Source organism: Alosa sapidissima, chromosome 4 (assembly GCF_018492685.1).
Source record: "Alosa sapidissima isolate fAloSap1 chromosome 4, fAloSap1.pri, whole genome shotgun sequence".
Taxonomy (NCBI): Eukaryota; Metazoa; Chordata; class Actinopteri; order Clupeiformes; family Clupeidae; genus Alosa; species Alosa sapidissima.
This window is the reverse complement of record NC_055960.1, coordinates 25,066,443-25,093,730: the sequence shown is the minus strand read 5'-3', so window position 1 is coordinate 25,093,730 and position 27,288 is coordinate 25,066,443. Positions and strand designations below refer to the sequence as shown.

Below are 27,288 nucleotides of genomic sequence, written 5' to 3'. Positions count from 1 at the left end.
TCATGAAACAGTCATGAATGCTTTAAGTGCAGTTTATGAAAGCTGCTATGAATGTGTTATGAACTCACCTGTCAAGTAAAGTGTTACCGATGATAATTAGTATGGCATCCTCTGAGACTCATTTCTTTGATAAGTTTATACACTTTTAAGATCTAACCACGACTCATGCTGCATCTGCCAGGGTATTAGTTTTGTATATGCATCTTGAAATGTGTGTGTGACTGTTTATGTTTATTCACTGCAGCTCAGATGACGTGTGGTGTGGATGAATTCCGCTGTAAGGAGTCTGGTCGCTGCATCCCAGCACGCTGGAAATGCGATGGAGAGGATGACTGTGGAGATGCATCAGACGAACCCAAAGAGGAGTGTGGTAAGGGAGGGACAGAGGGACAAAAAGTACCAAGAGAAAAAAGCAAAGCAGATTTTTTTTATAACATTATAGCATTTTTGTAAAGCTACAATTTTGAAGAAATGTTATGGTTGAATGTTAGTAGTTTTTCTCAGTAATGTTTGTGTGTGTGTGTGTGTGTGTGTGTGTGTGTGTGTGTGTGTGTGTGTGTGTGCTCAGACGAGAGGACGTGTGAGCCATATCAGTTCCGCTGTAAGAACAACCGCTGTGTGCCCGGGCGCTGGCAGTGTGACTATGACAACGACTGCGGGGACAACTCTGACGAGGACAACTGTGGTAAGTTATCCAACTATACACACCAGATATTGTTAGTGTGAAAAAAGTCACCTTCTCAAAAAAATTAACTAATTTCTCTAATGCATAGGTATGTATGACGGAGCACAACTTTATAACTTATTAAAACTCAATCGTTTTCAAACTATTCAGATCTGTGAAAGGAACTGTGTGTGTGGGTGTGTGTGTGTGTGAGAGAACGTGTATACGTTTGTGTGTGTGTGTGTGTGTGCGTGCGTACATGTGTGTGTGTGTGTGTGTGTGTGGGTGTGTGTGTGTGAGAGAACGTGTATACGTTTGTGTGCGTGTTTGTGTGTGCGCGTGCGTACATGTGTGTGTGTGTGTGTGTGTGTGTGTGTGTGCGTGTGTGTGTGTGTGTGCGTGTGTACGTGCGTACGTGTGTGTGTGTGTGTGTGTGTACGTGCATGTGTGTGTGTGTGTGTGTGCGTGCGTACGTGTGTGTGTGTGTGTGTGTGTGTGTGTGTGTGTGTGTGCGTACATGTGTGTGTGTGTGTGTGTGTGTGTGTGTGTGTGTGTGCGTGCATGGTGATATCAGCACATCAGCACCGCCGGTTTGTCTTTCTCACACCACACACCACATTCTCTCATGTCTGGTCTCGGTCACTCTGCACTCGTGTAGCTCATTGCTTTTGTTCACTGACATGCGTTTCACGTCCATCTTGTTCTTCTCATTTCACACTCCGTCCATGCGGGTCCAGGCGAGACACAGGTAGGTGGACGTCTCCATTCATTAAACAAAACAAAACAAAACAAAATGGCTGCTACACCCAGTGTTCCCTATCCCTCTCTCAAAGCGTTTCCAGAGCAACCGCGTGTTCCATCCTCCCCATCCCATCCCCATGCTGTACCCTCCCCCTTGCCCCTCCCCCCCTTCATCCCTGTGTGAGCCTGATGCCCCCCCCCCCCCCCCCCCCCACTTCTGCACCTCAAAACTGCATCCTCAGAAACCCTCTGACAGGAAGTGTGATTCCCCAACACCCTAAGATCCTCAGTGGCTATCTACTAATATAACCCCTCCTCTCTCTCTCTCTTTCTCTCTCTCATTCTTTCTTTTTGTCTGTCTTGCTGTCTTTTTGTGTTTTCGGTCATCTCTCTAGTTCCTCGTAAGTGCTCTGAGAGTGAGTTTGCCTGCACCAACGGTCGCTGCATTGCTGGCCGCTGGAAGTGTGATGGCGACCATGACTGTGCTGACGGATCAGATGAGGTAAACTCACACACATACACACACACACACACACACACACCACAGACACATCTGCCTCACAATCTAATCATAGCAGTCATTCTTACTTGTCTGAAGTGATTCCTGTGAGGACCTGTGACAAGGACAAACAGGACTGCTCACACTGTGTAGCTGTCAAGACAAACACACTCACACACACGCACACACACACACACACACATACACACACACACACACACAATCAAGAGTTTCAGGAGATGTGAATCCACATCGACATAGTGGGACACAGATACTGTATGTGATTATATCTGTTATAAACACATCACTCAGCAGCTGTTATGTGTGTGTTAGTGTGTGTGTGTGTGTGTGAATAGGAGTACCTTGGCTGCTGTGTTTATGTAATTTCCCCCAAATACCCCTAAGCATTACTGATGGTGCATTTGCAAAAACTAAATGATTATGGGCAATGCCTTCACCCATGTTAACTTGTGTCTCCACAACATGTGTAGCCACCTGAAAGTGTCTTGGCAGTTCTTCTAGCAGGAACTATGTAATGCAAAAATATATTATATCTATTGTGTGTGTGTGTGTGTGGTAGGATGGCTGTGAAGTGAAGTGTGATAGCGACCAGTTCAAATGTAAGAACAGCCACTGCATCCCCATCCGCTGGAGGTGTGATGCCGACCCAGACTGCATGGATGGCAGTGACGAGGAAAGTTGTGACAGTGGAGGTGAGAATGTGTACAGTACACACACACACACACACACACACACACACACACATACAGAGTGGACAGAGTGAAGAAAAACATAATAATACCATACACTCCTACTGTCAAGCGCACACACACACACACACTCTCTTACATACTTAACTAAATACAGGAAAACTCAGTGTAAACCAAAAAGTAGACCAATAAGGTGATGTTGATGTTTGTGTAAAGGTGTTATGTAGTAGTGCGCAGTATGACCATAACCCTTATTCTATCTGTGTCTGTGTGTGTGTGTGTGTGTGTGTGTGTGTTTGTGTCAGTGGGTCGACACTGCCCCCTGGATGAGTTCCAGTGTAATAACACCCTGTGTAAGCCCCTGGGCTGGCACTGTGATGGAGAGGACGACTGTGGAGACAACTCAGACGAGAACCCAGACGAGTGCAGTGAGTCTCTCTCTCTTCCTCTTCCTATACGACCTCTCTTCATCACTCTCTCTATTCTTTCTTATATGTTTTTTTGTCTTTCACTTGCTCTCTGTTTTCCTGTCCCATTCTCCTTCTCTCTCTCTCTCAATTGTCCTCTGCCTCTGTCTCCCCCTTTTTTTTTCATTCCACTCTGTTTCACTCTGCGTTTTCTCTCTTTCTCTCTCTTGACCTTTCATCACATTCTATCTTTTCACGCGTCTGACATCTTACAACACCTATCCCCTGCTGTAATGGCCCTCTGTAATGCCAAAATGTGTGCACACACACACACACACACACACACACACACTTGCTGTCTTCTCTTTCTTATTTCTCTTTCTCCCTCTATATCTCTCAGGGAGGTTCCAGTGTCCTCCAACCAGACAGTTCCGTTGTCATAACAACCGTGTGTGCCTGCCCGTTGCCAAGCAGTGCGACGGCGTGGACAATTGCGGGGACAACAGTGATGAGGTTAACTGCCGTAAGTGTTGCTCACCCCTAGCCCCTCACCCCCCCCCCCCCTTGTCAACTTCCAGCATGCTGGGTAAAAGTGTCCAATACCAAGAGGCTCATTGTTGGACTTGCTCCTCAGTCAAAGTGTGAAAAGAATTTCTTTTCAAACCATTTGCTTTTGCTGAAAGCGCTTTCAGTGTGATCCATTTGAAAGTCAAGTGCTTTTTTTTCCCCTTTGTTCATCATATATGAACATGACAGAAGCTATGAATTTCTCATCTGTCGTGTGTGTGTGTGTGTGTGTGTGCGGGTGTGTTTTTATGGCTGTGTATGTACAGTATATGTGTCAATATGTGATGTTTGCTGCAGATCCTCCGCCTCCACCGGTGTGTGAGAAGGACGAGTTCAGGTGCAGTAATGGCCGCTGTCTCAGCCCTACCCTTGTCTGCAACTCCTTTAACGATTGCGAGGACTACGGCTCAGACGAAACCAACTGTGACAAGAAAGGTGTGTGTGTGTGTGTGTGTGTGTGTGTGTGTGTTCTTGTGTGTCTGTTTCTGTGTGTGTGTGTGTGTGTGTGTGTGTGTGTGTGTGTTCTTGTGTGTCTGTTTCTGTTTGTGTGTGTGTGTGTGTGTTCTTGTGTGTCTGTTTCTCTGTGTGTGTGTGTGTGTGTGTGTGTGTGTGTTCTTGTGTGTCTGTTTCTGTTTGTGTGTGTGTGTGTCTGTTTCTCTGTGTGTGTGTGTGTGTGTGTGTGTGTGTGTTAGTCCTGTAACTCTCTCTGTCTCCCCACAGATGTGTCCTCTAAGTGTGGTCATGAGTGCAGTGGCAGTGATGAGACTCACTGTGTGGTCAACGGCACAGAGTCCTTCTGCTCCTGCAAATCAGGCTTCCGCAGGATAGGACACTACTCCTGCGAAGGTACCATATACACGCACACACACACACACACACACACACACACACACAAATACATATAGCCTCATACACATGTACACACACAGTCCTTGCTTCCGCAGGCAAGGCAACCTTACTTTACTTTACTTACTTTACACTTTATTTCATATCCAGGCACCTGCAGTCAATGACTTAATGCCTTTCCCTGTGCTAAGCTCCTGCACTCAAAAACACATAGGCACACACAAAGACACACCGATATAAATACATACACACTGTATGTTCTGTATGTTGAATGTAGAAATGAGTTCTTGTGTATCGGTTGTATGTTCCCCTTCTATGCTGCAGACAAAAACGAGTGCAGCCAGTTCGGCATCTGCTCCCACATGTGCAACAACACCAAGGGCTCCTTCAAGTGCAGTTGCCACAAGCACTTCACGCGCGTCAATGACACCTGCAAAGCTGACAGTGAGTCATCCGTAATAAAACAATAGACATTCAAAACCAGGGCCTTAAATGTGTCAATTTCCTTTGTAAATGGCATATGAAAATGTCATGCACCTTCAACTCATTCTGAATCAGTTTACCAACACATGTGATGCATCTCAAAAGTATTTCAGTACATTTATGCAGTAGGTTTCATTGCATGCTAAATGATGTGATGTGATGGGAATATTTATTCCTGTATGTATTCCTTGCATTTGCACTGTGTCTCAACATCATCTCTCTCATCGACTCTCTCTCTCTTCCCCCCCACCACACCACACCACACCACACCACACACACTCGACCAGCCATCTCGAGCGTGGGCAAAGCCCTCTACATCGCCGACGACAACGAGATCCGCAGCCTGAACCTGGGCTCACCGTGGCTGGTGTACGCCCAGACGTTCCAGGGCGACGCCTCGGTGCGCATCGACGCCATGGACCTGCACGTCAAGAGCAACCACATCTACTGGACCAACTGGCACACGGGCCGCATCTCCTCCTATGAGCTGCCGCAGCAGCCCAGCACCACCAGCGCCAGCCGCAGCAAGAGGCAGGCCGAGCCCCGACTCACACACCTGGAGGTGAGCAGGGAAATGGGGTGGGGAGTGTGTGTGTGTGTGTTTGTGTGTGTGTGTGTGTGTGTGTGTGACAAAGACCGGGAGCTAGCAGGTGTGTGTGTGTGTGTTTGTGTGTTTGTGTATTTGTGTGTGCTTGTACAGGTAGAAGATGGAGTGTTTGTGTGTGAGAGAGAGAGAGAGAGAGAGAGAGAGACAGACAGATGAAGGCAGGTCAGTGCTGGTGTGCTGAAGGGAACAGCTTTAAAACTCCCCACGCTCTCTCTCCTCCTTCTCTGTCAGATCACTGGGCTCAAGATGCCCAGAGGCATCGCCGTGGACTGGGTGGCCGGGAACATCTACTGGACCGACTCGGGCCGGGACGTCATCGAGGTGGCCCAGCTGAACGGGCGCCACCGCAAGACCCTAATCTCGGGCATGATCGATGAGCCCTATGCCATTGTGGTCGACCCCCCGAGAGGGTGAGCGAGCGACTTTGGATTTTCAGAGGGAGAAAACTCAGGCTGATATGTTGTGGAGATGTTCGAGAGAGCTTAGGCTAACTTAATGGAGACGTGGAGACTAGTGAGAGAGCTCAGGCTAACATTGTGGAGATGTTGTGGAGATGTTGTGGGGACGTTGTGGCGATGTTGTTGGAATGTTGTGGGGACATTGTGGGAATGTTGTAAGGACGTTGTGGAGACATTGTAGAGATGAGTGTGTTTGTGAGCGGCTTTCTGTTGCCCTTCCCTTCACAGTAAAATGTACTGGGCTGACCGGGGCAACCACCCCAAGATTGAGACAGCAGCCATGGACGGCACCATGAGGGAGACACTCGTGCACGAGAACATCCAGTGGCCCACGGGTGAATATCACACACACACACACACACACACACTTCTAAGTACCACCATTCTCTGGCTGTTGATTACTTTAACACACTCTCTCTGTCTCTCTCTCTCTCAGGTCTTGCCGTGGACTACTTTAATGAGCGACTGTACTGGGCGGATGCCAAGCTGTCAGTGATTGGCAGTGTGCGGCTCAATGGCAGCGACCCGGTCATTGCCGTCTCCAGCATCAAGAATAGTTGAGTACCTGTAGTGTGTGTGTGCATGTGTGTGTGCATGTGTGTGTGCATGTGTGTGTGCGTGTGTGCGTGCGTGTGTGTGTGTGTGTGTGTGTGTGTTTCAAAAGAAACAGTGTATGAGAGTCTGCATGCTAGCACACAGTACTCCCATACAGCAAGACTTGCGTGCTCTGAGACCAGCAGTAGCTGTTGCTAGGCATTAGTACAGGCATCAAGAGGGAGTGTAACTAAGGTGAAACTGACAGAAAAAAAAGACTTAAAACGTTTTTCTCCTCTCTTACGTCGCGCTTGCAGTCAAACTGTTCCAGCGAAATAATACTGCATGTTTTATTGTGTCAGCCTAATCAGACAAGTATGAAAGGCATTTCAATCAGTGGCAGTAGGAGTGTATGGTATTATTATGTTTTTCTACACCCTGTCCCTCAATGTGTGTGTGTGTGTGTGTGTGTTTCTCTCATTTTAGTGCTCCACCATCCGTTCAGCATTGATGTCTTTGAGGACTACATCTACGGTGTGACCTACATCAATAACCTCGTCTTCCGCGTCAACAAGTTTGGCAAAGGCCCTGTAGAGCACCTGACCACCAGCATGAACCACGCCACCGACATCGCACTGTACCATCGCTACAAGCAGCCGGAGAGTGAGTACACCAAACACACACACACACGCAAAGAGACATTCCCCCAATCATACTGTATTTGACCACATCACAGAGGTTTACTCTGATCATGCTGTATGGTGCTGAGGACAATTGACAGTTATTGACTTTTGGGGCAATTCCATGGAAAATTACATTTTTTGTAACATCCATAACGCCAATAAAATGTGATGGTATGGGATGATGTGAATGATTACATGAAATTTGAGCATTTGCTATTTTTGGATGAAGAATGTACATGAGATTTTCCATGGAATTGCCCCATGACAGTTATTGTTCACATATTAACACACACACACACACACACACATACATACACACCACACAACTTCAACTCTAACATGAACCATGGTATAGGTATCATGCAAATGGTAGTTTAAATGTATTGATAAGTGGAAAGGAAACTCCATAGCCTCTTTAAGACTCTTTCTCTCTCCCTCTCTCCCTGTCTCTCCCTCTCTCCCTGTCTCTCCCTCTCTCCCTGTCTCTCCCTCTCTCCCTGTCTCTCCCTCTCTCCTCTCAGTGACGAACCCATGTGACAGGAAGAAGTGTGAGTGGCTGTGCCTGCTGAGCCCCAGCGGTCCGGTGTGCACCTGCCCCAACGGACGCGTGCTGCACAATTCCACCTGCGTGGAGATGCCCACACCCACACTATCTCCTATTGGTGAGTTTACACATATGGTACACACACACACACACACACTCACACTCTCACACACAAACTCACTCAGACACACACACACACACACACACACAGTCCTAGATCTTTCCTATCTATTATACACTAAACTAAATATATATTTACACGCAAATACACAAACAGTTGAGTGGCGTGATAGTTGTTAAACGTGGATTTCAGCATAGAAACGTTTTCCCAGAACGAGGGTTCTGTTAAACAGGGCTAATCATTGATGGGGCTAAATGTAAATGAAAAGGAATTGAATGTAAAAAATAATCTCTCTCTCTCTCTCTCTCTCTCTCTCTCTCTCTCTCTCCCTCTCTCTCTCCCTCTCCTCCAGCTCCTCCCAGTGGACCATGCAATGTGCAGTGTCAGAATGGAGGTAGCTGCTTCCTGAATGCCCGCAAGCAGCCCAAGTGCCGCTGCCAGCCCAACTACGGAGGAGAGCGCTGTGAGATCGACCAGTGCAGAGACTACTGCCAGAACGGCGGCACATGCACCGCCTCACCCACAGGTACACACACACACACACACACACAATCACAATCACACACACACACACACACACATACCTGGACTGCCTCACCTACCCACGCACAAACAGTAACTGTGTAACTGGGCTGCTTCACCCACAGGTAAACACACACTTTTACATGATAACACACCTGCACTGCTGCACTAACAGGTGAACACACACACACACACACACATACACACACACACACACACACACACACACACACACAGACAGACACACATGCCTGCATTGTTTCACTTACAGGTGCACAAACCGCAAACAGGTCTCTAAATGCCTACAGAGATATACAAACACTCCTATACAACATTACCTACACACACCGACACACTCCCACTCACAGACACGTTCATTCTCTCACTTTCTCTCTATGCATTTCATCCTCTTCCTTTCTCTCTCTCTCTCTCTCTCTCTCTCTCTCTCTCAGGTTCCCCCACCTGTCGGTGTCTCACAGGCTTCACCGGCCCCAGCTGCAATCTGCGCACCTGCCAGAATTACTGCCAAAACGCCGGCAACTGCACTGTTAACCGCGGCAACCAGCCTGTGTGCCGATGCCCCAGTGACTTCCTGGGAGACCAATGCCAGTACCGTGAGTGTCACAGTGCCACCAGCTGGTGCGGAGGACAACCTCCTGTTGAGAAAACAAAGACGGTTGATCTGTCCTTTTACATGTTATTGATGTATTCACAGTATAGTATATGTTTGGTTAAATTGCTCAGGGTGCTAAAGCTTTTGTAATCTAGTTATGCAAATCTTTTAACAGTAATAGATGAACCATGTCACAACTCAGACACTAAAACTTCTCTCACTGTGTGTGTGTGTGTGTGTGTGTTTTTAGGTCAGTGCGATGGCTTTTGCGATCATGATGGTGTGTGTCTGGAGTCACAGGACACCTCTCGCCATTGTCGCTGCCCTCCGCGTTACCTGGGCAATATCTGCGAGGTCGACAAATGCCACTACTGCCGCGATGGGAAGTGTATCCCCATCAACTCCTACCAGCCCCACGGAGACGTCACATGCAGGTACACACACACACACACACACACACACACATATACACACAATCATACACACACAATCATACACACACACTTTTAATATCTTTCATTGCAGTCTTCAGATTGCTGTGTCTGTATGCTTCCCTGTTCTGAAGTGTGTAATTACAGTATGTTAATCTGCAGTAAGGATGGGCAAGTGAGCTGTGGATCCCTACTGTAGGTGTATTCACAGTTCACCCCTGATATCACAAGCTGAGCTTTATGTGCAGCACTGTAATTTCAGGTCTTTGTTCATCCACAGGGCTTGATTTACAGGAATAACAGACGCTGAAAAAAAATGTATATGTTTTATCTGTGCAGTAATATACTAAAGATAAAATTATTTGCTAATGGAATACATTGTGTGTGTGTGTGTCTACAGTTGCACCAATGGAAGGATTCAGCCCAGCTGCTATACTTGTGATGAATACTGTGCTAATGGCCAATGCACCTTTAACCCCCATACACAGCTGCCAGAATGCAAGTAAGTAACATATCACCTGACACACACACCTACAAAAAAATGTAGTGTATATAACATTCCAAATGATCTAGAAATAGCAACAGAATGGTGTAGAAACAATTGGATATGATATAAAAACGCCTATTCTCTTCGTGTTGCCCAGATATCCACTGTAATGCTGGCCTTACTTTGTCTATGCTTCTGAGTGTGCTCTCGATATAATCGGAATCGGAAGATCGATATAATAGTGCATTCAGCCTCGGAAAACTCAATTTCTACACAGAGCCTCCTTTAATGAGTGTGCATCATCCAGTCAATAGACACACACACATACACACACACACACACATACACGCAGGCAAACACACGTTGCCTTGTTGACCCATGCACCCACTGTGTGTTTGCAGGTGCTCGTCTGGTTGGGAGGGTCATCGCTGTGAGACGCCCACTTCTAATGTGAATGCTGAGACTGGAGGCCGTAAGTCTGCTGGTCCTCTCTCTTTCTCTCTCTCTCTGTCTCTCTCTGTCTCTCTCTCTCTCTCTCACTCACTCTCTCTCTCTCTCTCTCTCTCTCTCTCATTCACACACACACACACACACACACTCACACCTTCGTGGATACTTCACTTTAAAGCTGTGTCAGTTGTTCCTTAGGCTATGGTTTATATTATCTGTGTGTGTGTGTCCATACAGGCACAGCCTCTATAGTGATTCCAGTGATATTATTGTTGCTGCTGTTGTTGGTCGCGGGTGGAGCGGTATTCTGGTACAAGAAGAGAATGAGTGGGTGAGTACAACACACACACACACACACACACACACACACACACACACACACACACACACACACACAGTGTTGATGGCTCCCCACACTAACTCTGCTGCTTAAGCCTTTCTACAGTACCTCTCGCTGTAAAACATAGTCCTCTGATACTGTATGGCTCAAGCTCTTGTCACATTCTCTTTAATTAATTTTCTAGTTCACTCTGTTTCCAAATCATCTCTTGCTCTTTTTCATCTTATTGCATTTCCCTCTCTCTCTCTCTCTCTCTCTCTCTCTCTCTGCTGTGCCTAACTGCATCTCCTTTACCCCTCAGGTCTAGCAGGCAATCCAAATCCTGTTCCAGACAAGCGCGGTAACTGTTGCTAGGGTTAACACACACTCAATCATCTCATCCATCCCCTCCCTGTGGTGTTGTTCTACGTTATTCACTGCGTTGACTGTTTAAACTTCCAAGCAAACCTTTCAGTTTGGACATTCCCATCATTCCCTTGACCCCCCCTTTCCTGACGCACTAGTAGAGTGAGGTGATCTATTGACAGCGTGATTGAAATAGATCCGACTCCATTCAGGCTGTAGGGTCCAGTTGTATTCTTATCGTGTTGTTGTGGTCGCTGTTGTGTGAGCCTTGGTAGGACGTGTGCTACTGTTAGAGCATTCTTCCAAGCTTGTCCACTTGGAAAGTGCCCCGTGTTTTAGAACCCGGTGTTCATCAAACTGCCCAGTCTACCAAGCGGCCTGTAGTGTCTGTAATGCCGCCAACTTAAACTGCTGAACAGTTCAGTAGTCTTGGTAACCTTTCCTGAATAAGACATAGAATATAGCATCATAACAACAACACATAGAAATAGAAAGATAACAAATCTTATAAAGTCATACCACCTCCTTACATATATATAAACTGACACGCAAGTTATACATTTTACATTAAAGACAGTAAGTGAAAAAAGTAGAAGAGTAACGTATATATAATCTATGCAGTATTTATAATGTTTGTTTTAAGTAAGTAGAGCTTTCATAGGCCTCTTGGTAGGGCATTTTGTTAGTGAACACTGGGTTTGCTTTGGTGCCTGTGACGTGTGGCTTCAGTTGCAGGCTTCATTTTGGTGAGCGTGAGTTTTGGTGGCGCCCTCTTGTGTTGTGGCTGTGTCCCTGTGGCCGTGCACTGCTGTGGTGCTAGTGACAGTACCAGTACGACCAAGGTTCAGGAAGAGGGCTTATATATGTTTATATGAGTGGACTGGGTCATGACCTTTGCACTTTCACCTCTGTGTCTGCAGGGCTAAAGGCTTCCAGCACCAGAGGATGACCAACGGAGCCATGAACGTTGAGATTGGGAACCCGGCGTACAAGATCTACGAGGGAGAGCCAGACGACGATGTCGGAGAGCTGCTGGACTCTGACTTCACATTAGACCCAGACAAGGTGACTGTCTTCCTTTCACATATACAACCATGTTTCCAAAAAACTTGGGTTGCCATGTAATATGTAAATAAAAACAGAATTTGATAACCTGCAAATCTGGTAAACCCATATAGAAAATATCAGCTCATTTCAGTTTGGTGCCAGCAGCATGTTTCAAAAAAGTTTTTGACGGGGGCAACAAACAGCTGTAAAAGTTGTGTAATACTAAAGAACAAGAGGAACACTTTACAGCTAATTAGGATAAACGGCACTAGGGATGTAACGGTATGAAAATTTTGTTCAATATGTTCAGAAAGCTTCAAAAGTTTCAAAAAGTGTGACAGCATTTACTATATTACAAAATATAGGCAAAAACCTTATCAAAAGTGCAACATTTAAACAGGGACGCTGGAACTCATTTTCATCTGGGAGTGCTCATAGAGGGAGGGTAAAAAAAATTGTTACTGAGTAGATGTGGCCTATTGCTACTGGAGATATTTTCATTCACATTCATAGGCCTACATCCTGACTGAACAAACAAACCTGGCTGAGCTGAGCATTCTTAAAGGAATTATCCGGAGTAAAATGCACTTTAGATCAATTTACGGATGATTGGGAGTACATACGTTGAGTTGACATCAAAATCATGTCATTCGGATGTGTTTTGAGAAAGTTTGATTTTACAGTTTTTAGTCAAAACTCGTTAGCCGGTTAGTGACCAGGGCATGTCATTTCGCCGCTACAAAACGCTATTTTTATACCTCTTCTACAGTTCCAAATAACATTACACTTACGTGGTAGTGAGTAGAGGGTCCCTAAAGCCAAATCGAAGTATCCCGAGGTCTCCTACAGACTTTCCCCTAAAGATGCTAGCTGCAGCAGCAACATTTCCGGAAAGGTACTGGCTTGATGAAATTCATTCTGGACTCTCTATCCAACCACATAAAGACCTCGGGATACTTCGATTTGGCTTTAGGGACCCTCTACTCACTACCACGTAAGTGTAATGTTGTTTGGAACTGTAGAAGAGGTATAAAAATAGCGTTTTGTAGCGGCGAAATGACATGCCCTGGTCACTAACCGGCTAATGAGTTTTGACTAAAAACTGTAAAATCAAACTTTCTCAAAACACATCCGAATGACATGATTTTGATGTCAACTCAACGTATGTACTCCCAATCATCCGTAAATTGATCTAAAGTGCATTTTACTCCGGATAATTCCTTTAATTCATAGCATAACGTTACCGTGGCATTGTGTGTTGTCCCGTTCACTTTTTCCTTGGTCATGTTTAATTGGCTTTGTGCCACAATTAAATCCATCAAGTAGATAACGGAATCAATAGGATACCAGTTTTGTTCCATTGTACCAGGCCTACTGTATGTCAAAAGCAGGCTTGGATGAAGCTGGGAAGGATTAAACACACGGTTTCCACTCCATGGTAATCATCTGTGATTATCATGATATTTGAAATGAAAACGGTAATTGTTATCGTCAACATTTTTATCGCGGTTTACCATTATAGTGGTAATCGTTACATCCCTAAACGGCACCTAGATTGGGTATAAAAATGAGCATCCCAGAGAGAGGCAGAGTCAGCCATGTCACTGGTTCACTAAATATAACAAACTGTGTGCTTTTGGTATTCTCGGATAACATTTCAGTTATTGCCTACTTTAAAATTCCAACATTATTTTAGGTCATGACCCATTCCTGTAAATTTGGATTTTGAGTAAAGCCTCTGCTTTTTTCTCTCTCTCTCTCTCTCTCTCTCTCCAGCCCACTAACTTCACCAACCCTGTGTACGCCACCCTGTACATGGGTGCGCATAACAGCAGAAACTCGCTGGCCAGCACAGATGAGAAGAAGGAGCTTCTGTCGCGAGGGGATGAGGAGCCCCTGGTGGACCCACTGACATAGACTGTCCATTGGACCAGGCCGTACCATTCAGAGAAACACCCCCCTATTGCCTTTTAAAGAAAGAAGAGAATACGAGAGGAAGAAAATCAACAGAAAAAAATTGTGAACACTGTATAAAATGTACAAAATGAAGGACTACTTTTGTATGTGATTGCAGTATTATATTTTGTTCTTTTACAATTCTTCAACGTGAAACGAACAAGGAAAAAACATTTTCTATGAGATTTCTTTTTCTTTATTTTGGTCCCCTACCTTACACCTTAATAGCCACTACCTCTGTGCAAAATGGAACTGAAAAATTAGAAAAAAAATTACATCTGAACAATTTTAATTTTTTATTTTTGTATGAAGTGTATAGACAAAAGAAATTACACCGTTCCATTTCAATAGTGCCAACTCTGTTTTCTGTGTGAGTTATTAGGAGAGGACACACTCTGTCTTTAGCTCGCAGTCAGGAGCAATCTTGTCTTGAAAACAGTATTTTATCTTCCACCTGTCGTTAGGGCCAACCGTGGTGAGTTCATGTACAGCACATAATAAATGTCAGTCCCTGATACGGGATTGAATAGTTCCCTTTTAATTTCATAGAAGTATATGATTGTGTTCTCCTCCTTGCACAGACTTTGTTTTATTTTGTTGTTTTTTTTTCTTTTCGGTGTAGGTTATATGCCGTAAAAATAGATGTAAGCAGGAAAGTATACACATTTCATAGCTTGAATGTCCTAGAGGCTTACAGTGACATGATCATAATGTAGTCAGGAGTTGTGTCGAAGCAAATGGGATTACGAGTGAATGGGCGAAGGAACGTGTTCGTATGTGGAACGTCGAGAGGGCAAACTGCGGTGCAGTAAATAAAACCCCCTTCTGTGTCCAGCTGGTGTCTCCCGAGGCCAGCTGCTTTGGCGGAAGGGACGGCGCCACACAGTGGCGAGGGTGTGGATGTGTGCTCGCTCAGTTATGCGCATTAGTGCAACTTCAGAGTGTGGACCATAGCAGAGGGGTCCAGGGGAGGAGAGGCGGTTTCGTCGTTTTGTTTTATTTCTTCAAGTTCAATGTGTGTCCGTGCTGCGTTCGGCTCTGCTTTGGTTTCTCTGTAAAATCCAGTGATGATACATGTGTGTTCTCCACTTAAACATGAGCTGTACAATGTCTCTTTTTACAGTAACAGATTTGTTTGTTCTCTGCGCTAGCAGTGTTTTCTACAACAGGTCAGAGTAAACTGCACATTTTCCATCATGTAGATGGTTCAAGTAGCCTTTATTTTTTCCCCTTTTATTGTTGTTGTTGTCGCTCTTCGCCTACGAGCTAATGCCGTTATTCACTCATTTTTTGATTCCTGCTTTAGCTCAGCTGCTGGTCTGAGATGCTGCTTCTGTTGGAAGGTGATCAGCCATATTTTAATGCATGTTCAATACAAACAAACAAATAAGCAAACATACTGTATGTAGATTAACAAATCTTTTTAACCTACTTGTCTGCAGTCAAGCAAGGATGCTTCTTCAGTTCAGCTCTGGCTTCTGTTTTTGTTTTGTTATCAATTCAGAAAAAAATGAGTACAATCATGTTACTTTAAGATATGTGCAAAATTGTACATGCATTTTCTTTAAGGTTTTGATCAGATTTTTGTTCAGTTTTAATGAAAAGTACACATAGCTTTTATAGTACAGAATGCATGGAGGCTCAAACTTTCTTCTGGAAAGAGAATAATGTTTTAATTTTTTGCTGGAGTACTTTACAAACTAAATAACAGATATTGTTATAAATAAAACTTTAAAAATCCTCAGAGACTCAGTGTGTGTTTTCACTGATCTTGGATAGAAGTAACTAAGATAAAATCAGATAAGATAATCCTTCAATTGTTTCACCATGGAGAAATCTGAATTGTTACAGCAGCAAAAGTGACCGCAAGTATAGAATTGACCAGAGGGGTATTCCAGAAAGGAGGTTTAACAAACACTGAGATAAAACTTAACCTCTGGGTTGTCTGAACCTGTGGCGACTAAACCCGAACTGTCGGTTCCAAAACACGGGTTACCAGTTAGTTAAATCAACCCTGTGTTAGATAACCTAGAGTTGTGCGCGTTCACGGCGAACTTATAAAGGCATCATCTATTGAGAGTCGAAACCATGAGTGAAACTGAAGAGCACCGTATTTTTCAGAGGCGGAGTAGTCGAGGCTTACGAGGAGGAGAGAACTGTAATAACAAAAAAAGAGCAATACTTAAGCGCCTGCGTCCGAGACCTTGCTTGGCAGAGAATAGCCTAACTGACCGTGTAAATGCGCATGTTTAAGATAGCCTATTTAATGTCAAAATAACAATTAAATAATTCACTGGACATCACGTATTGTATTGACTGCTTTGAACGATGCTTTCTTAAACTAGCCTAGTTGTAACAGATTGAGTGGGCCATAGAATTCTTTGAGAATCCCAAGTGTAATTTTCTATTTTAACGCGGGTCCTGCAGCTGTGGGCCAAGTTAAACTTTTGCGCTCCATCATCGGAAGGGTGAATGTCGGAAGGCATGGTATTGGACACATTTCGGTGCACATTTGGAAAATGTAATAAGTGATGCTGACCTGCCAGTTGGTGAAACTACACTTTAATGATCCTGGGTTTGTGTCCAGGAACTGCTTTAGCGCAAGGCAAACTTTACGCACCGACCGGCAGCTTGCCGATATGCTCTGCGTCTCCAACACTACAAAAACTCCCAGTCGGAGAGCGTGTGTAGCCTATTAAAAAAATATTTTATCACAAATGCCATCAGCATTCTTAACCAAACTTAGTGACAACATGCATACCCGACTGAGCTGTACAGCTATATTTAAACTTATTTATTCATTTTCTATAGGCTATGTTTCCCCTTTTTTGTACTGTACTTGTTTTAATTATATCTTCAATGTGTCTGAGATGTTGTTTGTCCATCTGTCTGGTGAGCCAAACACAAATGTCCACTATGGTGTAGGCTAGCTAGCCTACATTAAAGATTTATTTTATTCTATTCTAATCCACCATGCGTAATGTAGGGATGGAGAATGCTTTTCAAGTAGCCTATATTAGGATTCAGCAGAAAAACTCTAGCGCTCTTGAAAAACTCGTTTGGAAAAGAATGGATAGGCTATCATGTGATGTCGTGGTCTTATCGCCCTGTAACGGTGAATTGCACGGATGAAAATTACATTATTTTGTGCTTCTTTGTCAATCGGACCTTCGTCAAAATGAAACGCCATTGTGTGACAAGTGTAAAAATAGCGGCCTGATTGAACATGCACTGAAATAACCGAACATAATTGAACATAACCTGAACAAAACCTACTTGAGGGGCAGAACGTCCGTCTCCTTGTCCCTGTCAGGGCTTCCTCTGAACCCAGCTGGTTCAGGTACGGAGAGATCTGTAACGCCTCCCGGAGGGCAGTGGGATGAACAGTCTGTGGTTGGGGTGAGAACAGTCTTTCATGATGCTGCGCGCCTTACTGTATGCCTTCCCTTGCCCTGGATGGCCTTGATGGAGAGGAGTGAGGAACCAGTGATGCATTGGGCAATTTTTACCACCCTCTCTGCAGTGCTTTCAAGTCGGAGGCAGAGCAGTAGCCATACCATACTGTGACACAGTTGGTGAAGATGCTCTCGATGGTGCAGCGGTAGAAATTCACAGACATGTGGACTCGAGTCACATGACTTGGACTCGAGTCAGACTCGAGTCATGATTTTAATGACTTCAGACTTGACTTGATAAAATTCGGCATGACTTGCGACTCGACTTGGACTTGAATACTATTCACTTGAGACTTGACTCGGACTTTGCCTCTTTGACTTGTGATGACTTGACATGTCTCGAATCAAAAACTAAATTTCCTGATCGTGGACCAGTCACCCCACAGACGCTTTCCCCCGACTAAAAAAAATAAAAAGAAAATAGCGGAGACAAGCGGCCAGAGCACAGTACAGTACTGCCGCTACCCCCACACGCGTTACGCACTGTGTGTAGGGCACCAAGAGACAGAGGAAGGACCAACATTTAGCCAATCACTAGTAGCTTTACTGCAAACTGATTTGCACTCTTGTTAGAGAACGTTTAATGTCAAAAAGCACCAACAGCATGTTACATAAAGTTGATACTTTTCGAGTCCTCTCCATTAAGATCCAACTTGAACTTATGCTAGCCTACTGCATTTAATTGAGAACGCATCCAAGCACGCACGAGAGGGAGAGAAAATGAGTAGGTTCCAGCTGGCTTGTCATTGTTGATGATGATTGATATCTTCTTTTAAATATAAGAAACATATAAAAGGAAATCGTGAAGGCAACAAATACGAGATTAGAGGAGATTGTGAATTATCCGGTTCTCACTAGCCTACTGTACTGTTATAAACTATGAGATCCAGGTCACTATGACATAGCTGCACTCACTGTGATTTGGAAAGTGGACAAGAATATTATGAAGAGTTGTCTTTGCCTTGTGTAATGGAACTGGTCTTAATAGTCTTGAAGTATTCAATAATTTATTTACATGAAGCACATGATATGCCGATTGAAATACATTTCACTCAGCTACTGTAGCTAGGTGGCTACTGGCTACCAGGCTCATAATTCACTTTTAATTGCAAACAGAAAATGTCAAGCAAGCATCATGTCATACATGCTTCTCTTTCCAAGGGAATGAAAGCTGTTTGTGCCAACTTAATATCATGCTTATCGTTGTTAATATTGTGCTATACATGTGGCACAAACAATGTTTGAGTTTGTGGACTAGCCATAGGCTATATTTGAACGGAGCTAGTAAAAAAAGGATCATTATGAGAACGTGTGACACAATGGGCTTAAAGTGACAGTGCACCATTTACAAATGAGATAAACAGCATCAAATGTGTAGTATTTCTTAAGAAATGAATACTTTAAAACAAAATTACTGTCATTATTATCTTTTAAATAATATAAAAGTGTTGACCTTGGCTTCCCTTATGAGTCGCCACTGCCAGACAGCCTAATAAATTGTTTGCAGGCAAATCTGTGGCCTAGCGCAGTGAAATACCATCAGTCAAATTATTACTCATCCTTACAGTGGGCTCCGCAATTTGGAAAAACAATATATATATTTGCAGCTGTGCTGAGTGTTATGTAGATATCCGTTTACAGATTACACAGGTATGCGCATGCATATGTCGTAAAAGATTACAAGACAGAAACATTGAACATATTTTAATCTGTATTTATAAACAAAAAATACTGTGGATTAGATGGAAGTGCTAAAATTATGATCGATAGTCTAATAATGGCATTATTAAGTGAAGAGTACCTGATGACTTGTTCAGGACTTGAAAAAGATTGGGACTTGGACTTGGACTCGACTTGGCTTTGATGTGACTTGGACTTGGACTCGACTTGCCCTTCTCTGTATTTACTTGGGACTTGACTTGGACTTGACTGCTAAGACTTGGGACTTACTTGTGACTTGCCAAACAGTGACTTGGTCCCACCTCTGGAAATTCACCATGAACTGAGGAGACAGGTGGACCTTCTTTAGTCTCCTCAGGAAGAAGAGACACTAGTGAGCCTTCTACTGCCCACAGGTATTGCACATATTAAAGGACAAATGGGAAATACTCAAAAGATGATTTAACATCTAAAGTACTAATAAATACAAAGATGCCTTAAAATTGCACTTTGATTAGTTCTATTGTATTGTGTGGTCTGCTGGGGCGGTGCTGATCGTACAGTCTAACAGCAGCAGGAAGGAAGGACCTGCGATATCGTTCCTTCACAGGAGAGACATAGCAGGTCCTTCCTTCCTCTCCAGCCATGCTGGGAAATAAGTCACACCCAATGCAAGACACTTTGACAGCACAAAGCGATGATCAGCCGGTCACTGAAATAGCTGCTCAGTGGATGGCTGCTTCGCCACCTTATTCCTCTCTCCAACCACCTCCACTGGGTCCAGCTGAGAGCCCAGGACTGTACTGGAATGTGGAATTAAAGCATGGAAACACAACTGACACTATGGTATACTGTAGACTAACCTACTCTTCAACTTCAATGAGAATCCCCTTTCACTCTCACTGTGATGCTAATTAATGTTTGGGAGGTGTAGGACAGGGTTATTCACCTTACTCACCTGGCGGCCAGAACGAGGCTATAGGGTACACTTGCCATCACACCTCAGTCCAACAGATGGTGGTAATGCACTCCGTTTGCAAACTGCCAGGTTACTCTGGTAGGCAGTGGCAGGCCAGCAAACCCTTTTTTTCTGTGAGCTTTTTTTTTGGCAGTTTATAAATGGAGCGCATTACCGCCATCTGCTGGACTGAGGTGTGATGGCAAGTGTACCCTGTAGCCTCGTTCTGGCTTACAATGGCCGCCGGGTGAATAAGGCAAATTGCACATACAGATACCAGAAGGGAATGCATCCTCTTATTTAACTCTGGGTTAGGCAGCAAGTATGGTCCTTTTCCAAAAGGCTGGCGTTAGAATAATTGTAAGGCATATGTCTGTGTGATCATATTTCCTACTGCACACACAATTCATTCACTCCAAGTTTGCACTTACACTGTTAGCATGGCACTTAAACAGTAGGCTACATGTTTCAATCTAGCATAGTTGTATTTTTATTATTTATAATGACACAAAACATTTCAATATATTTTCCCCGTATACCCCTTACACATTTTAATTCATTCTTATATAATGTATAATATATAATTGATTAATTTGTAGATTATAAATATTTATAATTGATTTGTAGACACCAGTATAATAATCCATCACCAGAAATAAAACTATAGTCAGCAGCAGGGATCTAGAGATTTCAGCAGAATAAACACAGGACATTTCTTTGTTGTTGTCTGAGTTCCCCTACAGTGTTATAATTACACACAATACAAACAAACATTAATCAAGTCCACTCTGTATCACTTGAAACCAAAGATTCTAGAACAGAGCTCTATAGTTGCCCTTGATGCATCAATATAAAGCATCATAATGGGCTCCATCCACTAAAATACCGTCTGCTCTTTGCCCTCCTGGCTCTTATTTCAGAGTCCATATCTGCCTGTGATGGTCTCAAGAGCCCAGCATTTTCCTCATACCCAATCATGTCCTTGTATTTTTCATCAAAGACAGGTCCACCAAACCTCTTCTCGATTCCACTTACAGCAAATGGAAGGCCAAACATCATCCAGACTCCACTCTCAAATCCATCTGCAACAACAAGAGATGAGTTCTGTTCCCGGATGTCGCTGAGATGCGTTTTTACCAATGTTTTTTTACCGTGCCTTCCTCCCAGGTGATCCTAGTTTTCGTTCTCTTCTCCATATAGGATCAGGACTGGTGGCTCCATCCACTGACGATCCATATCCTTTTGCACCACCCTCAAATCCCCTATTCTTGTTCTTGAATTTCCCCTGGGGATCAATAAAGTATCTATCTATCTATCTATCTATCTATCTATCTATTTGCTTTCCATCCTGCTCCTCCTTGCTCTTCCATTTTCTCATAAACTCCTTCCCCACCTGCTGCTCCATGTTCCCACTCCATTTCTTCATTCCCTTTCACAGCTTCCCATCCCATCAACATACGGTCTCAAAAACTCGATACCTCGCTCATATCCAATTATGTCCTTGTGTTTTTCATCAAAGATAGGTCCAGGTAGCCTCTTCTCGATTTCACTTACTACAAAACGTAGATGATCTGGAAGGCCAATCATCATCCAGACTCCACTCGGTAATCCATCTGCAACAACAAGAGATGAATTTTGTTCCCGGATGTCGCTGAGATGCTTCTTTACCATCTCTGTTTGGTTGTGAGATGCGTTTTGCAAAGGACAGTACATAGTTGTCGTGAACGCTTTTTGATAAAGAGACATCAGTGCCCTGAGGGCATTCATTTCCAGATTGACTATTTGATTCCCCCTGGTCTGAGCTGTGATAGTTACATCTTCATCGGTCTTCTTTTCCTGGAGGTCAACACCAAATTTATTCTTGAGATTGTTAATTTGCCTCCTGAAAGCTTTCTTCATGAGCTCCCAACAGACATAACTTATGTGCAGCCCATTGGATAAGAGAGGGTCCTTGATGTTCATCTGAATACTTTTGGGTGCATCCCATCTCTCACGGAGATTCATGTTTTGAGCTGTGTCCTGCCGTCCCCTCTCAGATCTCTCTGATCTTGGATCATCCTTTAAATCCGGCAGATACAGCTCTCTCTGTACTGCGGCTACATAATTACGTGGCCCTACTAGTTTCCAGTTCTGGGCAGAGGTATTAAGCATGAGTTTATCATCCAAGCTCTGAGTGTGTCTGAGTGTCTGAGGGTTGGTGTGTTCAGATGTGTCTTGCCTGTTAAATATCAGACAAAGAAAAGTACAGTGGACATACCATACGACAAATCTGAAACAATTACTATTTTAAATGCTGTAAATACTGCAGAAAATTTTTCCATTTTTACGATTCATAATTTCAATGGAATGCATTTTCTGATTCTATGATGTTTACTGGACAATCCAGGATTTTTTACCTCCTCCTTCCAGCTCCAACTGAAGTTGTATCATGCATTTATGTTCATCCATGTAAAAGAAAACAATCATCTTTGATTAAATACGTCAACATGTAAACACATAGTCGTCCTAAACACACATATTATTACACACACACACACACACATCCACATATTCTAAAAAACAGATATGGATTAATATTGAATTGAATTCAGCAAGTCATTTGTTTCAGTAAGTCAGAGAGTTCATGTAAGGAATGATGTTTTTTCATTTTTCTTACCTTGTCTGGTCATCTTTGCCATTTGAAGTTGCAAAATGTGTTCTACATTCTGCTTCAGAGCAGAGAGAGCAAGCCCTGGGTCTTCAAATGACAGATTTGGACTGAAAGTGACACTGGGTAAATGTTTACATACAGCAGCCGGGCGGAGGGTCTGGTAACTCTGAAAGACAGTAAAGATTACCAAAACTTTTAAAAAATTTAGTCACGATAAGTCGAGCAACGAGTAAGAATGAACAGCTATGATAAGGGATCAGATTCCAAAAATAATTCAGTGGAAATGCATGGATTCCAGTTGCTGCTACTGGAAGAAACTGGAATCCATGCATTTCCACTGAATTATTTTTGGAATCTGATCCCTTATCATACCTGTTCATTCTTACTCGTTGCTCGACTTATCGTGACTAAATTCAAGATGGCTGCAAACGTTAAACTTCGTGAAGATACTGTCTGTATAAATCGTCTTGTAAGTAAACTACCAGTGCTTTTTCAAAGTTCTCAATGTCTCGTTTTAAATGTCAGGGCCCTAGGAAGTCTACCAATGAAGTGTGGAGATACATTGAGCCTCGTAAATGGGTGTAAAACAGTGATTTATTTGCATGGCTAGCCCGATGCCGAAGCACCACTACTGAAAAAGTTGTTGGTAGCATCGGCTAACTAGCGCCAGATTTTGGAGTGCAGGGGACAAGTCGAGATGGGCTATGAGACATACGTTCACACTCGGTATCATGTTTCAATACACTTTAGGTCAATATCACACCGGAATTCTCCTTTAAGATGCTTTCGGGGAAGTGGGCCCAGGACCATTTCAATAGCTCAACACAACTGACAACTGAAACAACAATTCGTTTATCCAAATTCAACACAAAATATCACCGAAACGCTGTGGGAAGTGAATACTGTCAAACTGACAAGGATTTCCAAACATTTCAATGACTGTACCTACCCCTTTATATGCAACTGATTATCAGTGCCAGAGGAAGCAAAATAGGCCTAGAGCATCACTTGGCCATGACCATGCTTCACTTTAAACATGGTGTACCTTTCAGGGTATTCGTCATTCTTCCTCATCTAAACATACTACTGTTCTATAAGCATGAACAAAACAGAATGCTGAACCAAAACCATATACATGAGTGACAATAGGTTTGGCAGTTAATTCTATAGAGCAACGGAACAAAACTTTTTGGGTCTCCTGACCTTATGTCTGGAGGATGAAGAATGAAGAATACCCTGAAAGGTGCACCATGTTTAAAGTGGTGTGGGACTCCCCACAGAACACAGAGAGTGTAATCAAATTCATCAAAATAATCAAGTTAATTGCGAATAATGAGGCTACCTGGAGAAATTGGACATGATCCTCCTCATGTGAGAGCTGATCCAGCTCTGCCTGTTCTCTTCTTATCTCAGCAATTTCCTGCTCCAGGTCCTTTATGACTTTATCAGCCTGGCTCACCGCTGCCTTCTCCTGATCTCTGATCAGCTGAATCACCTCAGAACGGTACCTTTCAATGGACTGGAGCAGCTCCCTGAAGATCATCTCAGTGCGTTTCACAGCCTCCTTAGCGCAGTTCTGTAAACAGACACAGAGACAAGAGATAGGGAATCTACTGTACATGAAACTATCTATACTGTTAGTGAGGCAAATGAGAATAGAACCACTACATGAAAATGTCACAAAATTGACCACCATTTACTATTCTAGCAAGGTTCTATCAGTACCTGCGTTTTGGTGGTGTTTGCAAGGTTTTTATAAGCTTTTTAGGTAATCACTTGTTTGCTAGTTTTAAACTAGCCTTTCTTAGTCTCTAACGGTTGCATCAACTTGCAATGTTTTCTCTTTTTCCCTGACTAGAGAGGTTACCCTGGTCTGCCATATGTACTCTGCATCTCACCTTATGAGACACCACAGCCTTTTTCAGCTCCTGCAGTTCCTTCTCTGTCTTCTGGATTTGCTGCTGGGATTTCTTCCTCGCCTCCTGCAGTGACATCTGTTGAAATGCATTAACATTCAGTAGGATCCATTTGTGTTTGTATTGTACAAAGAAGTGGCAATTGCAACAGAGGTATCAATACATACTATTATAATATCTGGGCCATAATACAATATTATTACAAGGTCTTAAACTATATTGTAACTTAAGCAATATTATCAGAAAAGACGTATTCTGAAATTGAAATAATTTTAAATAAGTAAATACTGTGACACTTGGTGTACAGCGGAAACAAGCGGTTACGTTTAAAAAGAAGTCGACTTGTTCAATTTGTTGTACAACTTTCTTTGGCCCTAACAGTGATACAGTAGCTGTTAGTGGACAGTTAGCTTGTTTACAGTTGATTCCATTGTTGCAAAGTCTGCTTCCAGGCTTAACCGTCATCGTACTGCAGCTGGTTGCTATAGTTGCATTCATAAGCATTGATATTGAACAGTGAGCTTTTTTACCAGATCTACTTCATAGGTGCCCTGTTATTCAGCCATCCCACCCAGCCACCTGAATAGCCATCCCAACCTATCAGAAAGGAATAGTTCTTCTCTCCGGGTGGTAAATAACGTTATAACACCTCAAATGGTTCTATACTCCAACATTGTCCACTATTATTTTTTTATATACCTACATGGTGGACATGGTTGCTCATTCTATCTATGAACCTATGAAAATAGCATTAATTTAAAACAATTTGGTCTCTGTGATCAATGGGAGTTTAGGAGTCACCTGTTTCTCATTCCTTTCTGCTGCTGCTGAGACTGTGTCATGGCTTCTATGTTTATCCATGGTGCACAACATGCAGATACATTTCTGATCAGTGCGGCAGAACACTTCAAGAAGTCGGTCGTGCTGAGAGCAGATCTTCTCTTGAAGGTGTGCAGACGCCTTGACCAGCTTATGCTTCTTAAAGGCAACAGATTTATAGTGAGGCTGGACATGGGTTTCACAGAAAGACGCCAGACACAGCAGGCAAGATTTGACCGCCTTGAGCTTTCTCTCTGTGCAGAAGTCACACTCAACGTCTCCTGGTCTAGCAAGGCAGGGCCCAGAGGAAGCTTCCTGTGTCTCCGCAATCTTCAGTTTGTCCACCAGCTCAGCCAACACTGTGTTTTTCTTCAGAACAGGTCTTGGGCTGAACGTCTCTCTGCACTGTGGACAGCTATACACACCTTTCTGGTCCTCCTGATTCCAGCAACTATTAATGCAGCTCTTACAATAACTATGTCCACAAGCTATAGTGACTGGTTCTTTCAATCGATCCAGGCACACCGGACACTGATATGGATCCTGATCGCTTAGTCCTGCTTCAGCCATTTCAGCAGGCCTGCAAATACAAAATGGATAGTGGAGTAGAATTCACAGTATCTTCTCAAATTGAGATCCCTTTAGAATGCTACACAGTGGTAGCATTTTATACAACAATTGGGTTCTATGGAACTATTCATTTGTTTCTGATGGGCCGAGAGACGTTCCATGAGTTGGAATATCCCTGGACATTTCAACTCAGTCTCAGCACAGCTAATAATAAATCACTCCGTGACACAATGCGAAGAATTTTGTTACATCTATCCTTTTTATTTGTTTAATTCGTTTAAAATTAATAGTGTACATATTTGGTTAAAATCGATCCCCTATTTTAGTTTTCGAAACTTGTGTTGTTTGGTCCAATCGATTGTGCAATCGATTTTCGAACGTAAAGTGACAGCCCTAGTTAACAGTGTTGGCACGTTACAATGATAAGAACGGACGTAGCCTAATGGTAAGAGTGAAAGTAGGCTATAGGTGGAACATAGGCTATTTTAGATGTTCCACTGCCAGGCCGACGATTGGGTGTTCCGGGACACCTGTGACTATGCCACATATGCAGAAACACTTCAACATGGATCTTAAAACCAGTTCAATTCACTTCTGTACCCCATGTCAGCTAAGCCCATCGTTTCATAGTAAAACATGGATTTTTCATTGTTTTTTCATATGCACCCGAGAATAAAACACTGGTTTTGTCCACCAAGACAAAGACTCGACTGGCCTCATTTAGCGAGAACAACAACTCTTGTTTAAACATGAATGGATATAAGTTCCACATAAAAAGTAGGCTAGCTAGACCCTCTTACCCAAAAATCGGTCTTTAGCACTTTCTGTCTGTGGAAACAGACAACAGGTATTCCGCGACGCTGTCTTCGGTGGGACCATAGACAGTAAAAGGGACTGGCTATGAAACGAAATCGAAAGCGTATTATCAGCAAACACTAGCCTGGCTAACGTCAGACCTCATCAAATCACGCGCGTAAGGCAGCATGGGAAAACCCAGGCTAAGGAAACACAGAACAAGTTTTTTCGGTTATCCATTCACCCGTTGAAAAATAATCATCCTAACGCTCACACACATTTGTATATCTGACTCTGAGCAAAATATATTCTGCACCTCTGAAAGCAAATTAACAACATTGTGACAATATCATACCTGCCCAAATTATCTTGATAGGCCTACTGATAATAAATGGATAGATAGCCTACATT

General features: G+C 43.4%; 2 protein-coding genes across 3 annotated transcripts in view; one reads left to right on the top strand and one right to left on the bottom strand.

Annotated features, from left to right (window-relative positions):
• Nucleotides 1–15,796, top strand: part of LOC121707132 (low-density lipoprotein receptor-related protein 1-like) — a 156,325-nt gene extending 140,529 nt beyond the window's left edge. Inside the window, 24 exon segments of the mRNA XM_042089456.1 lie at nucleotides 245–370; nucleotides 569–685; nucleotides 1,801–1,907; nucleotides 2,485–2,617; nucleotides 2,920–3,042; nucleotides 3,422–3,544; nucleotides 3,886–4,023; nucleotides 4,309–4,434; nucleotides 4,759–4,878; nucleotides 5,205–5,479; nucleotides 5,756–5,934; nucleotides 6,211–6,317; nucleotides 6,419–6,538; nucleotides 7,003–7,179; nucleotides 7,721–7,861; nucleotides 8,217–8,390; nucleotides 8,839–9,000; nucleotides 9,250–9,433; nucleotides 9,831–9,932; nucleotides 10,319–10,389; nucleotides 10,605–10,698; nucleotides 11,009–11,047; nucleotides 11,973–12,117; nucleotides 13,876–15,796. Of these exon segments, the coding sequence (XP_041945390.1) occupies nucleotides 245–370; nucleotides 569–685; nucleotides 1,801–1,907; nucleotides 2,485–2,617; nucleotides 2,920–3,042; nucleotides 3,422–3,544; nucleotides 3,886–4,023; nucleotides 4,309–4,434; nucleotides 4,759–4,878; nucleotides 5,205–5,479; nucleotides 5,756–5,934; nucleotides 6,211–6,317; nucleotides 6,419–6,538; nucleotides 7,003–7,179; nucleotides 7,721–7,861; nucleotides 8,217–8,390; nucleotides 8,839–9,000; nucleotides 9,250–9,433; nucleotides 9,831–9,932; nucleotides 10,319–10,389; nucleotides 10,605–10,698; nucleotides 11,009–11,047; nucleotides 11,973–12,117; nucleotides 13,876–14,016 (3,224 nt within the window). The 3' untranslated portion in view covers nucleotides 14,017–15,796.
• Nucleotides 15,797–22,253: 6,457 nt separating this feature from the next.
• Nucleotides 22,254–27,048, bottom strand: LOC121707136 (E3 ubiquitin/ISG15 ligase TRIM25-like). Of its 2 annotated transcripts, XM_042089470.1 has the most exons (6): nucleotides 26,883–27,048; nucleotides 25,495–26,092; nucleotides 24,676–24,771; nucleotides 24,120–24,353; nucleotides 22,784–22,943; nucleotides 22,254–22,542 (listed from the first exon to the last, which is right to left on the bottom strand). In XM_042089470.1, exons 2-6 carry the CDS (start codon nucleotides 26,080–26,082, stop codon nucleotides 22,520–22,522), a joined length of 1,101 nt encoding a protein of 366 aa, XP_041945404.1. In that variant the 5' UTR covers nucleotides 26,083–26,092; nucleotides 26,883–27,048; the 3' UTR covers nucleotides 22,254–22,519. The 2 variants fall into 2 exon arrangements, with proteins under 2 accessions (XP_041945404.1, XP_041945403.1); XM_042089469.1 differs by lacking the exon at nucleotides 22,254–22,542 and having other exon boundaries at nucleotides 22,713–22,943.
• Nucleotides 27,049–27,288: the final 240 nt, after the last annotated feature.